General features: G+C 35.5%; 1 protein-coding gene across 8 annotated transcripts in view; it reads right to left on the bottom strand.

Moving 5' to 3' along the window:
- Positions 1 to 6,970: 6,970 nt before the first annotated feature.
- Nnt (nicotinamide nucleotide transhydrogenase) overlaps positions 6,971 to 17,480 on the bottom strand; it is a 93,621-nt gene continuing 83,111 nt past the window's right edge. For all 8 annotated transcript variants that reach the window (XM_047555540.1, XM_047555536.1, XM_047555542.1 and 5 more), the window contains 3 exons: positions 10,839 to 10,957; positions 9,630 to 9,745; positions 6,971 to 7,732 (listed from right to left, as the gene is read on the bottom strand). In XM_047555540.1, coding sequence (XP_047411496.1) covers positions 7,583 to 7,732; positions 9,630 to 9,745; positions 10,839 to 10,957 — 385 coding nt within the window. In that variant the 3' untranslated portion in view covers positions 6,971 to 7,582. The remainder of the gene's footprint in view (positions 7,733 to 9,629; positions 9,746 to 10,838; positions 10,958 to 17,480) is intronic.

The raw sequence follows: 17,480 nt of genomic DNA, 5'->3' as shown, positions 1-17,480 counted from the left end.
AGAACATAGTGTTCTTTCTTCACTTGTGCTCTGACAAAAGTAGAGTAAGGCACAGATTTTGAAAAATACTGGAAATGTTATTTTTATTTTACTTTTGCCTGAGAACAGCTTAAGCAGAGGGATATGGGCTAATATCTACTGAACGGTAATTTTTTAAAAAGTAGTGAAGCTGCGTATGATAGCATGTACCTGTAGCCTGTGGATTTTTTTTTTCTTTTTTTCATGTTTAAAATAACAACTTTCAACTATTTTTAAAAAAAACTGCCTTCCTTCTCTACTTTTCTCTTCATTATCTTCTAGAACCTTTCCTCTATAGGAGTTCCCCAGAATCCCCAACTCAGACAGCAGTGCTTATTCCATTCTCTTCTAGGAGTTATTATATATATATACACACAAATACATACATAAGTAAATATATATAAAATCATTTAATTTTGCATCGAATTATAATTTAATTGTCCTTATATGAGTCCCACGACACACTGCAAGCTTCTTGAGAGGAGGGGCCATATCATACATGACTTGTAATAAATGGTGCACTTGTCATTGTCACTTGGTCATATATTTTGTAGAGAGGAGATCAAACCAAGTCAACAATGACAGGAGCATAATTCAAAACATTTCGAGTATAACCAACTTCTCATTACTTAAAATCTAGAAAGTGCTATTTAGTACCACCATCCACTCCTTTTCTCCCCCCAAGACTCACATACCAAAGGTTTCTGATTCTTCTCCCCTTTGCCCTCCCCTACCTCCATTTTGAAACTAAAAGAACCAGGATAGTTTGGCTTTCACTGTCACACAAATGCTCCTGTGGTCTCTCTCCTTTCCAGGGGCTTTTCCTTCCCATCTCATGGAATACAAAAGATCACTCGATGTCACCTCACTTCTCGACCTGTGTTCCACCTTGCCGAGCTCTCCTTGTGCCAGGGGCTCACTACATCAACAACACCTATTACACTGTTTCTTCATAGTGTCCCTGCAATCTATTCTAAATTCATGTCCAGACAGTGGTATGAAAGTATTCAATCATGGCAATTTTAAATGTTTATCTTTGTTCCATTTTGCTTGACTTCCTTCTCTTTCTGCAGAGGATAAATATTATTCCAGAGGAGCAAAAATCTTATGCATAAAATAGAAACCATGACACTTACTGAAATAACCAAACACTTGTAATTTAAGAAAAAAAAATGTAGTTAATTGGCTAAAGATGATTCTTGCTGTTCCATCTGCCACAGAGTAATCATGGGAAGGTTGTAGTGTTTTGTGCTCTGATTTCTTCAGTGAAAATTGCAATTAATAACATGCACCAAAACCACTTTTTTTAAAAAAATGATTCCATGAGTAATACAGCAATACAAAAAAATTGGATGGCCTAGAAATGCTAACTTGTGTTCTTAAGAAGAGAATGATTATCAAAAGGGCTGTGTTTTGACCTCCCTGTCTTTGTTTCAGATGTGTTCCAGCTCTGAATTAATTGCTCTTTTCAACTTTTGGCTATAGATTTAGTACCAAAGTATTGCTGATAAACTAATAAAAATTAGATGATAGTGCACATTTTATTCCTCATAGGACAGGGGGAAAAAAAACTTCCCCCAAAACAACTTAATGCCTCATTAAAATTCTAAAAGGTCAGATTTCTGAAGCAATTAAGTTAATATCAGGAGATAAATTAAATGGCTCTTTCTTAAAATATCTTTGCATGAAATATTTGGATGAATTCCATTCCAAATTATTTAAATAGAGAACCTACTATTTTTCTTGTAGAAATAGCACTAATACTCCAGTCTCATAATTTTAAAGGTTTCTTCAAATTATACACAAATACAAATTATAGTAATAAATTTGCCAAAATATATTGAGATTATCATGACCCTCTCCTTGTATATTTCTTCCTTCCCATTCTATACTGATTCATACATCTTGTAACTTCTTTTATTTAAACGAAAGAAAAATAAAGGAGGTTCATATGCAAATATATCAGTAACCAAGACAGAAAGGACAATCTACATCTCAGACTGGACACATGAAGACCAAGGACCCAGCTCACTCCTCCCAAATGTGATGTTATGTCATTAATCTTGATCCCTATTCCCCTTTGCCTCTGAGGGAAGTTGAATCCCTAGGAGGAAAACAAGGAAACACCCTTGAATTAAGGTCAAATTTCCATTACCAGAGAAAATAGAGACTCAAGAGAGGAATTAAATTCAGTTATAGAAAAAAAAAGTTATATTTTGGCTCATCTGAGTTTATGGCCTGTGAGGGATGAAAATCCACAGCAATGAGCTTTTCCTTGACCAGCTGTGATAGAGGAAGGTGCAGGTCAAGTCAGGCAAGGAGTTGCAGCAGGTATGGTCATGGAAAGAAAATCCCAGAGAGGTGCAGATCTGCTCCTGAGCCTCCTTCTGCATCTAAGGAGGAAGCATTGTGAGGGTTCAGGCATAAATCTCAGTAACCACTTGAAGGAAGAATGGGAGGCAGCACAAGTCATGCACACATAACCAGCAATTTTCATACCATTATGTAAAAACACCACGCACTTATTTTCTCAACGTCATCAACATTTCCTAGGTCATTTTGTAAATGGATGGCATCTTCTTGCTGGAAATACAATTGGGGTTTGTGGAACTCATGATTTTGTATGAAATGATTCTTCCCAGTCATGAATGCCATCCTTTTCTTTACTTCTAACACAAATCCCACTGCCATTTTCTGTTGCAGGATGTACTAAACCCCACAGGATGCAGACAGGATGTTGCTTGGCACTAAATGAGCAATTATTAACTAATAGCCACTGTTAAGAGTTATCCACCTGAGGATATTCACCTGAAATGAATGAGGGAACGGTCTTTCTAACTAAGAAAAAGAGTAAAATAAAATCCCTGACCTAAGATGAATTTTCAGATAATGAGTGAGTCCTGAACAGAGGTCAACGTGGAGCATACACACACACACACACACACACACACACACACACATCCTGTGCTTACTTTATCAAAGGGTGACACATCCTAGAAATACAAAAATGACCAAAAGTAGAAAACAATAGCATCTCTCCTAATGATGCCACTACCCAAATACCCATGCCAGGTCCACTACTGTACAGACGGTATTCTGGGTTAGATGCACTATGGCAAGAACAAAAGACAGTACAGATATTCTAAAATCTTTACCTGTTCAGTGTCTCCATAAATTTGTTATAATCTTTGAATATTCTATTGCTCTCATTTATGATGATTCTCATCTTTACAAGATCATGTTTCCAAGTTACTATAATGATATCCAACATTAAGCAATTATATCCAGGACTTCTGGGTAAGGACTACAAGTCTTCGCTGCTATTCTCATATACATATCCCAAAAGGACAAAACCACAGAGCTACCTATAATGCACAAGCACAAAATTTCCCATGAATCAGTAAACCCCTGAAAACTTTAGAAGACCCTTTCTCAAACAAGTAATTTCTGAAACATAGTGCTCCAGTAAACTTAGACACTAGTGACAAAACATTCTAAAGATAAAGACATGATATTCTGACCCCCCCCCCCCAGGAATAATACATCTTCCTCCTGAGGTAGCACAAGAGGGGATATTTAGCTCCACATTCTCCCATTTCTCTGGAGAGTTTTAGTAATGAACTTTCAACCCTAACGTGCTGAGGCTGCTGCCTCCTGAGTGTCCTAGGGGATTATAAGCACAAGACATAAAAAAGAATTAGCCAGGCAATGTCTGGCTATGTTAGCATTAAGTGATGTATTCTTATGAAAAGTGTAGTTCCTAACTGGGAAAACAAAAATATAAGTCCTGCTTATAACAACTCATTAACTTTTGCAAAATCAGTTCCAGAAAAGAACTTAGTTTAGATAGAAGTTCACTAGCTGAATATAGATCCATACTTTTCAGTAGACCTTTCTATGTTCTCCTTTTTTCTATAGGAAACCAAAAATGAAGTAGGAAAACAGAAAGAAAAAAAAAAACTGACAATTTCAATTTCTAAATGGGTTTCCAAGGGTTTTTACTATTTCCTACATCCTATCACATGTCTACTGCATGCTTTTCATCTTCTCAAGTGAAAGTTTATTAGATCTTCTACATAGGGAAAATTTAAGCAAAAATCTCACTGGCCCTGTTCACTGCTCCCATTGTGGGACTAGCTGCCATCGTCCTAAGGGTCCTGTGCATTCCCCAGATCCACATCTCCTCGATTTTTCTCCAAGTCCAGGGCAGTCATGTCCGCTCCCCACCATTCTGTAGCTGCCATGGGTACATCCTCCCCTGAATTCACCATCACCTTAAGCAGGTGGAATCACCTTTATTCTCTCCATTCCAATGTCTTTGTGTCTTTTTTTTTTTTTTTTAATAGGATCCCAAAACGGCACAGTCCAAGTACACAGCTCTCTGAAGAGCTCTCTGAAGGACTGGTTGGGTCTGTGGGCAAAATACAAACATCCAGGGGGCAAACTGGACTCCACATCTTTTAAGCAATCTTTCCATGAGTATTATTCTTCACAAATATGCTTTTGCAGGAACTGGAAAGCAGAGCAACTGGAAAGGTGGTGGGCAACATATAAGGTACAAATACTTTTAATAGAATGAAGCAGGCATAGATTTCGACAGTGAGATGGCCCTCCTCTTAAGATTCCAACTTTTAAAGTTCTCTGTAATCATTAACTGGGTTTCCTGTACCTATACAATATGATTTCTCACTTTTCCTTCAAATGAATTATCCCTAACACTATCATACTTATTATATTTAGGGGTTTCAAATACTAGCTGCTTTAATTACTATCTTGTCATATATATCACTGTCACCAGCATCTAGATCTTCATTCAGAAATAGAATATTCAGGATGTCAAATGTCCATAAATGTTTTTTTAGTGAAAAAAAGCAGTTCCTTAGTCCAACTTGTAACTTCTAAAAGGAATCTTGAGTACTTTGAAATTCATATGTGACCATTTCTGCTGCTTTACTGAACACTTTAAAAGCTTCACTTTGAAAAGTTTTGTTTACTCCCTGTTAATTAGTTTAATTTTTTTTTTTTTTTTTTCCCTTTGAGAATCTAAAGAGCAGCTGGATTGTGCAAGTTGCTGCCACTGGAGTGGAAGGATTTGGTTTGGGTTTTTATTGGGGGGGTGGGTAAAGTGTGTTTGGTTTGTTTTTATTTGTTTGTTTTACTATTCTGACCAGACAATATTTATTGGCAAAGACTCTCAAAAACTGGCAAGAGCTGTAAATCAGACCTTTAAATCATTCTCCCTAGCTATGCAAGAATCATCCAACCTTCTAGCACGAAGATGCCCTAACTCTCAAGACTTACACCTTAGGAACTAGAAAAGTTGCCTCTAACTTAAGTAAACATATGGGTTATGAGTTATTAATTATACAGAATAAGGCTCAAATAAATTGAACTAAGCCCTAAAACTCACTGATACATAATATGTTCCATATTTATGTTGGATGACAGAATACAGAAAATCTAAAAGTTAGGGTCAAGGGTAGAATCAGAAAAGTCAAAGTCCACTTTCCAGATTCATGAACAAATACTTAAGTGATATTTCTAAGTAAAGGAAGTCTACTGCATGGTGAGATCTGTTCTCCTGATTTTAATCCTTAGGAAAAAAGAGTCTATAAAATGATAAAGATTTTATAAAAGAAAACTGTCCAGGTAGGTCAGAGGTAAGTAAGCAAATAGGCAGGTAGATAGATGTGTGTGAATTTTTTTTTTTTTTACTTTTAGACTATGACATAATAGGACAATAAACCTTTCAGAGTAGTAATTTAATAATCTAAAAATTTTCAGAAATTATCCTTAAAATATTCTCACCAATAAAGTTAAATAAAACCAACTGGAACATAAATTTTCAATTCAGTTAGTAAAACTGAATGTCTAAGGATTGGCAGGTATCAAAGAATTAGTTAATACAATATAAAAATGATATATATGTAAGTTTACTATAAATGACAAACATAAGTTAATAAATCCAAGCATGATTGTTTTCAATTTAAATTAAATGCAGGAACTATCTTTTTTTAAAAACTCTAAGATACTACTTTCTAGCTATACCTACAACTACTTTAAGAGAAGGAAAAGGACATGAATATATGCTGTTTAATTTCTTCTAATAGAAATTTCATAAACGTCAGTCCTGAGGTTACTAATGACCTCAAATCCATCAACAAATTATGTTTATTACTTACAAATTTAAAAGGAGTCTTTCTTGCTTTAACACACACATGCACACACATGCACACATACATACACACACACACCAGCATAGCAAAACAAACTGATTACCAAACCAACCTATACTATACAGTGTAAACTTGGTAAATATGAATAAAACAATTAACATTTTGCACCAGTTATTTCATCTTCTGGCTCAGAGATAGTTTTTTATAGGTTAATAACTATTTTGAGAAATTTAGTACTAATTTGATTATTCAAAGAAACATGTTCTAATTGTGATCCACACATTCACCTACATTAGAACTTTGGGCACAGTACCAAAGTCACAAAGAAAATCTAGACTTCTATAAAGTCATGATCTTTACAGGTGCTCAGAAACACAAAAAAATAGCTTTGAAAAAAGTATCACCATTCATCTCAAATGTCATCAACTATATGAGATCCCAAAACTCACTGGTTTGAAAAAAAATCCATTCTTATTAGTTAAGATAGATTAATTTCATCTATTTCCTAGTAGTGAGTCTTCCCCCAAAGTTAGTAGTAGACAGAGCTTTTCAGTGTTAGCCTTTCGTCACCAGAGAACTGCTGCATCACTTGCAAACATGATAAATTCATTTTATTTGTCAAATAGCTGAATTCCATCAAGTGCACTTAATAGAGTACTAAACTGATTGAAATTAAAGAGATTTCCAATTGGAAATGGGGTTTTCAAGAATACTATCAATGTTCATTTCAAGTTGTTTCATTGACCATAGAAAGCACATGATTTGTTTCCAGCATCTCTGAAAGATTATCTAGTCCTTTAATGTATTAAAATAGAAGTGAGAAAATATACCATTAAAATCTACAATCTGAAGTAAGTTTGAAAACTTAAAACAGATTTAATTAGATCAATTCAAACTATGGTTAAAATGCAATGGGACAATTTAGGAACTGACAAAAGTTTCAAATTAGTCACATCTGTTGAGAAAACAAAAATGCAGGTATCTGCAATGTTTATATTGTGTCGTATTTTTTAGACCCAAACATTATGTAAGTCCTGAAATTCTAAACATTCAACTTCTGAAAATGTTTCTGGTTACAGAAGCGGAATTTAAAAATTCAACAGAATTATATCTAAAATGAGGTTGTTCTTTCTCCTTTTATAAAATACTTTTGCTTCATAACCCCAAAAATGTATGCACAGATAAACATTCAGAATTTTCAATCTTTTTTATAAAATTGAGGGATCCCTGTTCTTGAAAAATGTCCCTCTATTTTCTTGGCTTTTTTTAGTCTTCCTTTTTTCCAAGAGCTTTGCTACAGATGTGGATCAGCCACATATACTGATGCTTTCTGCCCACTTCTACACTGAAGCAGTGACGTCATCAGACACCGGCTTGAGCTTTAGTATTTACTTCTGGTAGGACTCTCTAACTTTTGCCTGCAGCGCATCACATGTCTTCTTGGCATCACCTAGAAGCATGGCCGTGTTGGGTTTGTAGAAGATTGGATTGTCCACTGCAGCGTAGCCAACACCCAGAGACCTCTTCATGACAATGACCTAAGAAACAAGGGTTAAATGAGAGAGTGTATTTAACGGACCTGTTTAGGGTCTGCTGGGCACACAAACAGTGCCCTTCCCTAACTTTGCTTTCTGTTGTTATTTTTTATAATTTTCACATTTCTTTTTTATTTATATGCTACATGAAAACATTGAAATTGCACACATTAATAGGGTATTAGGTGACATTTCAATACATGCATACATTGTATAATTAAGTCAGTCTAAAGATATCTGTCTTCTCCAGTGCTATTTATTTATTGCAAAAACATTCAAATTCCTTCCTTTAAGTTTTTTGAAATATACAGTACATTGTCAAATGTTACCAAACTATGCAACAGCATACCAGGACTTCTTCCTAACTCAAGGCATGTACCACTACTGTCTTTAATACAGAGACTTTTAAAATATATCAGGAGTGTTTTAAAATGTATTTTTTTAGTTGTAGGTGGGACACGATACTTTTGTTTTGTTTATTTCTTTTTATGTGGTGCTGGAGATTGAACCCAGTACCTCACACATGCTAGGCAAGTGCTCTACCACAGAGTGACAACCCCAGCCCTCTTAAATGTATTTTTCTTTGTATCAATGTTAATTTTTAATGTGTGGCCATATTCTTATGTTAATTAGATAAAAGATCATGTTAATAGTTGTTTAAGTGAAATGATTACAGTGACTTTCTTCTTTGTTTTTCTCTATAATGATTATGAATAACATTTTCTAGATTGGAAAATAGCATTTAGTTTATCTTTCTATGAATAAGTTAAAGAGAATGAACTTAGTTCATAAATACCTACTACAAATTCTAAAAATAAATGAGGTTGAGTGGTGAAATGGTATGATTCTTTTCTATTAAAGGATATCAGAAAGTTCTGGGGAAAAAAATCCCAAAAAGCAATCCAGCATCTCTCAAGGACAGAACTAATCACTAACAGAATGCTCCTAAAAATCACAATGAAAGTGGTAAGTCAATCCACAGTATTGATGTGCTACAGATATTTCTAATGACATGCATTATGGATACTGTCCTAATGAATGTCTCATCAGTTATTAATGAAATGCAGACAGTGAAAATGTATTCATGCACTGCATGACATTAGTCAAGTAATGCTTTCTGCAAACTCAAATATTGATTACTGATGCACTAATATTTTATATGCACATGAACAAGTGTATTTTATGTCTACACACTAATCTCAAATACTGCTTTAAGCTCATATATTTACAACAAAAAGAAACAAAATTAAAAGAAAAAATGTGCATTATGCTATAATTCTTAAAATGCAGATGTGACTCAGGAGTAATAAAGAGATATACCCTCTGCTGGGACAGAAGAAAATTTATAAGCCTCTGAGTTCTCCAGAATCTAGCAATTAGCTTTCTTCACAAATAATGTACATGTGCAAAGCTTGCTCTCTTATGCCATGTTATTGTTTGGCTTTCTAAATCACCTTTCTGCTAGACACTCCATAACAACTTACAAATTCCTTTTCAAAAAAAATTAAATTAAAAAAATGTGCTTGTCTTGGTATATGAAGGCGATGATGCTGACTCACTGTCCCAGAGGGAAGCCATCTGCTTCACTGGACTCCATCTGGAAACTGGCCAGACTCATTCCAAAAGCTCACAGCTCTTTTTTCAGCTGTGGTTACGGATTTTGTTAATCTGTCCACATAATCTCATCTGGTTCTACTCATGATGAGGCTTTCTCTCAGGTTCTCTCGTGGCCAGAGCATAGACAGAAGCTGGACACAGAGAATCAGACTCTAAACATGTACTTAATCCTGGGCCTCCTAAAAGGCGGCATTATTTCTCATCACATGACCAAAGAAAGTCCTATGTGCATATTTTAAGTGACCTTTGATCATCAGGATGAAATACAAGTCTGAAACTTTACCTGCTTTGATTTCCAGACCTCAAGGACTGGCATGCCTGCAATAATAGAGTTGGGGTCTTCCTGAGCTGCTGAATTAACAGTGTCATTAGCTCCAATTACAAGAACCAAATCAGTGTCTATATGAAAAAAGAAAAAACAGAAAATATAAAAAACAAAGGAGGTCAGGTAAATTATAGTGATCTGAATTCAAAATAATAATAGCAAAAGCTGATATTTTTAGGATGCTCACTCATGGCAAGCACTATATAAACAACTTTATCAGAGAAATCAGCCAACTTAGACAATGTTGCACAGCTAAAAAGCTGTAATAGGTCCTGCATTGAAACTTGCCTCCTGACTAGAGCCTGCTTTATTACACTTACCCCACCCAATGGATCTGCCTAATCTGACTTTATAATTTTTTAATCCCAAAATGATCTTGCTAGTAATATGATTTTATAAGATCTGCATCCATTTTCAACTTTTAAAATGACCAATTAAGATGCAATCTAATGTCTAAAAGACAATGGTCTAAAAGTCTGTACCATATTAAAGCTGTTTCCATAATTCCTGGAACTGGCTGGTTTTATACATAATTTAGCAACAGGGAAATTTTAAAAGGGACATAAAATTAAAATGGCCTAGATTCTCTCTTTAAGGTTATAATTTAAACTATATCTTAGGATGTTGCCAGAAATGCCACGTGCATCTAGAAATACACACTATTTCTTTTTTTTTTTTTTTTTTTTTTTTCAAATAAACAGTGTTTTTTAAGTTTACAGTGGATACTTGCCAGAAGGAACTGGTCTAACTTTAACAAACACGATCTTGGGCCAAATGTCATCACCATTCAACATCTACAAATGACAGCTATGAAGTACAGCACCTTATCTCATGAAGTCCTAGTACTTCAAAAAAAAAGAAAAAGACCAGTATAACCTCAGACACTGGCAAGAATGAGCTAGTTCAAGGCCACAAGCTACTGAGAGTCAGGACCTGGATTCAAGAGACATGTCTGCCCAGACCTCAGATTCACCTGTGCATTAAACCGCAGGATTTGCGCCGACCTCCAGCTCTTCACAGAGGAGCAAAATTAAACCATGCTGCTTACATGCCTTATTCAATACTTTCAGTTTATTTAATTTTGACTACATATCTGATATTCTAAGTCTGGCATCACTTTATTCACATTATGAATATTTAAACATCCTCATCATCCCCGTCACTTACCTGGGAAATCATGGTTGATCTCATCCATTTCCAACACAATATCATATGGCACCCCAGCCTCAGCCAGCAGCACATTAAGCTGACCAGGCATTCGGCCTGCAACTGGGTGAATTCCAAACCTAGACAAGAAACAAATGAACAGCTGGCCTTACTTGATAGCCAAAATGTACAGAGACCAATATCACCTCTAAATCTGTACACTTTGTTCTTGGCACCTCTGCATTCTCTTGGTACTATCTGATCTCTTCAGGCAGAAGTAGGATTTGCTCAGATAGATGATCAATCTACAAAACTGAAGTTAAAGATTCATGGTCATAGTATACACAAACTATAACTTCCCTCATAAAAATGAGGGTGTAACTGGAGTCTGACTCCTTCATATATATTTTAAGTGCAATGAACTTCAAACAATATTAATAAATAATATCCTGTTACATTTAAAAACATTATGTTCTCTTATGATACTTTTGGATAAATTCTGAACCTTTTTTAATTTCCTGCATTGCTGAGGATTGAAGCCAGTGGTGCTCTACCACTGAGATATAGCCCTAGTCTTTTTATTTTGAGATAGTCTCCCTAAGTTTCCCAGGCTGGCCTCAAATTTCCAATCCTCCTGCCTCAATCTCCCAAGTAGTGCGATTTACAGGCATGCACCACTGCACCTAGTAATAAATCCTGAATCTTTAAAAACATGTTAAGTCAACCTGGAATTAAACATTTCCAATGAAAAAAATCAATATTATTCCATCAAAAACTGACTCCACATTCAACTTTAACCTTTAAGCTCAAAGGTAGGAAAATAAAATATTGCACAAACATGATGTTAAAGGCCCACAATCTTTCAGAGAATGATATAAAGCATTACTCTATATCACAGAGGAAATATGATAGTAACACAATGGAATGTTTAAAAGAAAATGGATAACACACAATCAGATCTCCACATTTAAGGCAAAGAAAACAGAAACATCAAGCAATTTCTTTCAACCACAGATAAAACGGGATCTTTAAAGTTTCTTAATTCAACCTCTTACCCTCTGATTTATCTCGCAGCACTGGGCATGGTGCCTGGCACATAGAAAGGTCTCCATGAAAAGTAAGTGAATGAGCTTTTCACCAAGATGGTGCTGAAAGCGAAGAAGGACGTTCATGTCCATCCCAGAGCCAAAGTCAAAGCCAAAGCAAAGACTCTGAAGGTCAAGAAGGTAGTGTTGAAATGTGTCCACAGTCACAAGGAAAACAGATGTCACCCACTTCTGGCATCCCAAGACACTGAGGTTCCAGAGGCAGACCAAATACCCTCAGAAGAACACCCACAGGAGAAACAAGCTTGACCACTACACCTTCACAAGATCCCCCTGACCACTGAGTGGACCATGAAGAAGATAGAAGACAACAACATATTCATGCTGATTGTGGATGTCAAGGTCAGCAAGTACCAAGTCAAAAAGGCTGCAAAGAAGCTCTAAGACACATGATGTGGTCAAGATGAACATCCTGATCAGGACTCATGGAGAGAAGACAACATATGTTTGGCTCCTGATTATGATGCTTTGGACATTACCAACGAAATTTGGATGAGATGAACAGAAGTTAACGAAGTCAGGCACGGTGGAGAATGCCTGTAATCCCAGCAGCTCAGAAGCCTAAGGCAGGAGAATTGCGAGTTCAGAGCCAGCCTCAGCATAAACAAGGTGTTAAGCAACTCAGTGAGACCCTGTCTCTAAATAAAATACAAAAGAGGGCTAGGAATGTGGCTCAGTGGTCGAGTGCCCCTGAGTTCAATCCCCAGCATCTCACCCCCAAAAAAAGAAGTGAATGAATGATTAAATTCAATAAATGCATTTTATGTTATTACTTAGTTGGGATCCATCCAACTCAGGTTAAATACAATGATTAGAAATTTGCTCCCTTCAGTGACCAGACACTCCTTTCTAAGGCCTAGTCCAATACTAGATGATACACACAAAGGCTATAACATACAGAAATAACCTGATGGGATGTAGTTAGCATTTGCCTTGTCATGTTCTGACAGCTTTCAGTCTCTGATTGGCTAGACTATATGAACAGATGTGTATGTGTACATATACACATACATGTATATATTCATTCATACATATGTATTCATTTATATTAAACCAAAGGAAAATAAATTGCATGTTTGTATGTGTGCACAAAAATATATATCAAGCCAAAGAGAAACGCCACCTCATTTTTTCCAAGGTCTGCAGTTTTGCCATGTGGAACCATAATGAATCTACTCCCACCTTCACATGAGGATTCCTCAACTGTCTCTAGGATGCCTAACAAGCACAACAGCCTCAGTTCTTTCAACTGCTTGATGAATGACAGGATTTCCTTATCCACTACTATCTTAGTCACCTGTTCGACAAATGTCAATGTCCACCTTAAACCTCAGAACCCTAAAGTGCATATAAAATGCTGTACATAATATAGATGCATCAAGGCACAGAAAGAAAATCACATCCAAAATTTTTCACTGGTGAAGCCTAAGTCTGCTGCCGCAACACATTGCTGGTTCACACAAAACTTTCAGTCGTTTAAGATGCCTGACATTTTTCATATGAGCTGCTACCAAGACAGGTCTCCTTGCTCTTAACACAGGGAGGCCCTGTTGGAAAGAGATTAAAGAGCATAGGAATTGACCCCTTCCCCAACAGAAGACCTGAAAAGAACTATACAATAGCCACTTATTTTGCACAGATAAATAACTAATGGTTTTACACATCTTAAAAATTGATGACAAAGAGCTTGAATTATTGGGGAACTTATAATTGGTGGGAAATAGACATCAAGACATTCCCTCTTATCAAACTCCTTTCTATGTAATTTTCCATCTGTGATCACTGAATGTTCTAAAACAACCAATTTATGTTTTAAGAGAAACAAACTAGTGCTATAATGAAAAGATAACAATTATCTCTAGGCAGAAGTACAATAAGTAATCACTCTTCTTTTTCTCTTTTTATGTTTTTTCAAATATTCTATGAGGATGTATAGTTTTTATTTGTTTCTTTTTGCAGTGTTGGGGATCAAATCCAGGGACTTGCACATGTTACACAAACACTCTGAGTCACATCCCCAACACAAGGTTGTATAGTTTTTATAGTGGAAAAAAATAATTTACCATTTGAAATAAATTAACACTTGATGCTTTTACATTATGATATGTTTTATAAAGTGATTTCTCACATATTATCCCATCTCCAACAATCTTTAGCAATCTCCATCTAGAATTAGAATTTAGGCAGATGACGCAAACTCAGTTAAATAAACTGGGTTTTAGAGCTATGTTCCCATGTGTCCAAATCAAAAAAGACCACTGACATATGTTTTGGAATAATGGCTAATACTCTTCAAGATGTGCTGTGTAGGTATATGACTCTTTTTTTAGTAAGTAGTGAAGATGGGATTCAAACTTAGGGGTGTCTGTTTGTTTAGTTGATATGTAATAGGATGTGTTTAGGAGCACGATACAAACCTGGGTCTTCCAGCATCAAGAGCCTGAACTCTTAACTACTATAAAAATATAGTCAGCATAGTCCTTCAATTTAAGAGATACTGGGCTGGGGATATAGCTCAGTTGGTAGAATGCTTGCCTTGCAAGCATAAGGCCCTGGGTTCAATCCCCAGCACCGCAAAAAAAAAAAAACAAAAAAAAAACAAAAAAAAAAAAACAATTTAAGAGATACTTTTTTTAACAGTTCAGGTTAACTAGGTGGGTGATCTCAGGCAAGTTACTCTATCTCAGTTTTCCCAAAGAATATTAAATAGCTATTATAATGAGTCCACATCATGCCAAAGAATATGGAACTCTTTGTAGAAAAGAATTGAAAAAGACCTATTTATTTGTGCTAGAATGGGTTAAATAATATGATAAGAAGAGTGTTCTGTTTCAAGAATACAATGTATAATGTTCTTTGAAAATAATAGAGTTCCAAATAGTTTAAATAATGCTACAAGCAATAAAATTTTAAAAATCATTAAAGACATGAATAGACGAATATGCAGAGAAGAAAAATGCCTCTTAGTCTGACCCTATCCATTACAAAGCAAAACATTTATAAGCATCCCTTAAACTTTGAGGAATTCAATTCAAAAAAATATATATATATAGGAATGGTCTGATAGTGTTTCTACTCACAATATCTGATACCAAATGTGTAGGCTTTCTGCATACCAAAAACCAGTTCTCTACTCTCCAAACAGGCCAGGGGTCCTATCATCTAATTCAATTTTGAGTATCAGGCTCCACACTTTTTTTGTGTGTGTGCCCGTCTCACAAGACTGCTGCTACTTCAGATGTCCTTATAAGTTCCAGATTTCTACCTATACTTCTAACTAATCAGATCCTCCCTAGTTTTGATAATTTGTTGGAGCAGCTCACAAAACTCATCTAACTCTTATTTTTGCCAAATTATTATACAGGACACAAGTTGGGAACAGTCAAATGGTAGAGGTGCAGAGAGCAGTTTGCAGGAAAGGAATAATGGAAATTCCATGTGCCACTTTCCCAAGACCTCAGTGTATTCAAAAACCTGGAAGCTCTCTGAACCTTTAAGTTTTGGGGTTTTTATGGAAGTTTCATTATGTAAGCAAGATTGATTAAGTAATTAGCTACTAGTGTTTGAACCTTTTAAAAGAAAAACTCAGACCAGTGAAACTTACAAAGTTCACTTGAGCAAGGAAAAGGTTCTAGAACCAGACAGGATCCCAGAATAAACATGGTACAGAATGTCCCATCCCACATGTGTGGGTTATATTTACACAAGCACACACACACACAAAGGCTGTAACATACAGAAATAACCTGATGGGATGTAGTTAGCATTTGCCTTGTCATGTTCTGACAGCTTTCAGTCTCTGATTGGCTAGAGGTTCCTGCTATAAACTGTCCTATCATTTTGGGGAATGCACAGATTTAAAAAAAAAAAAAATGTTTTTAGTTCTCCAGAAACAAGATTACATTTTTTAAATTAGACATTGTTAACCTGTCATCATCCATACCAAATGATATTTTTCAATCACTTCTGACAACTGAAATGAAGCAAAATATAGACAACTTATGTGCAGCCTTCATGTGGCAATATATGCTATATTTAGCATTACCATAGTTTTTTTTTTCCAAATTGCTCCAGAAAAAAATCATCTCTAAAATGCTTTCATTGAGATATCTAAAATTTTTAAATTTTTGCAGTGGAAATAAAACTTTTTTTAAAAAGTTGGGCACAGGGCACATGCCTGTGGTCCCAGTCACTCAGGAGGCTGGGGTAAAAGGATCACTTAAGCTCTCCAATCTGGGCAAATAGCAAGAACCAATCTCAAACAACAAAAAAAATATTCTCCAAGCATCAAAGTGTCCACTCATTAAATGGTAGGTATTCTACTAAACCTCAAATCTGAACATAAATATCTTTTAACATGAAGTTTAAGCCTGAATATAAAAATGGACTTAGAAAGAAAATGCATTACATTGCAATAACCAAAATGTACTCCTAAGCCTATTAATGGTCATGAACTTGGGAACAGAAAAGATATGATAAATGTAAATTCCAATAGTACTTGATTTTATGAAAGAACATCAATCTTCTACTCAGAACATTTAACATTTTCTTCTATGGTGGGGATAGCTAAATAATCCCTTAGGTTAATGGATAGTTATAGAAGCAATATGAAAAACAAAACAGACTGAGGAAAGGTAAAGTTCATCTAAGTGTAATAACAATTTAAATTAAAAAGAAAAGAAAAGCTGAGGGTATATATGGCTCAGTGGTGGAGCACTTGCCTACTATGCACAAGGTCCTGGGTTCAGTCCCCAGCACTACGAGAGAGAGAGAGAGAGAGAGAGAGAGAGAGAGAGAGAGAGAGAGAGAGAGAATTTGTCATTCTTGCATTAGGTGAAAATTGAGGCAGAATTCAAAACAAAATACACATGAAAGAGTGACAAGAATATATAAGATACATGATATTAATGTGTATAAAATAAAGCCACTTAAACATCAAAATAAATGAGAGTAAGATTCTAACCTACTTGGAAAAATGGGAAACCCATAGTTAATACTGGTAACAGATTCATAAGTCAATAAGAAGAGAAATAAGCAACTTAAGGAAGCACTTCCTCTTACAGTGGTGGACAGTGGGCTGATAAATGTTCTGAGGTTTTTAAAGCAAAATTTTGTAAACATCTCAATAAAAACTAGTATTGGTACATATATTCAATGGGGGAGGGGTAAAGTTTGATGTGAGAGAAAATATTTAAATGGAAGCTACTTTATTCAATGGGCATTGGATTAAGTGGATAGAATTCATTATTTGTTTTTTCCCTAGATGGTAATTCCTTGCAAATATGTAACAATAAAGATTACCAAGATTAACAATCCAAATCTCAACCAAGAAGAGCTTAAATTGGAACTTTAGTTTATTATAAATCAAATGCACTATTTTATACTGACAAAAATTTTAATTCAATGTTCTTCCGAATACTGTCTAGGAGAGAGTAAGATGGTAGAGTTGACAGAGGCTGCAAGTTCCAATTCCTCTGCAGCCTGGAATCAGAAACAACTGGAGAACACTTACACAGAAAGTGATGTGAGGGATCGACCACAGCACAGGGAACACACT

Source organism: Sciurus carolinensis, chromosome 6 (assembly GCF_902686445.1).
Source record: "Sciurus carolinensis chromosome 6, mSciCar1.2, whole genome shotgun sequence".
Lineage (NCBI taxonomy): Eukaryota > Metazoa > Chordata > Mammalia > Rodentia > Sciuridae > Sciurus > Sciurus carolinensis.
Note: the sequence above shows the minus strand (reverse complement) of the source record. Positions and strands in the feature narration are given on the sequence as shown.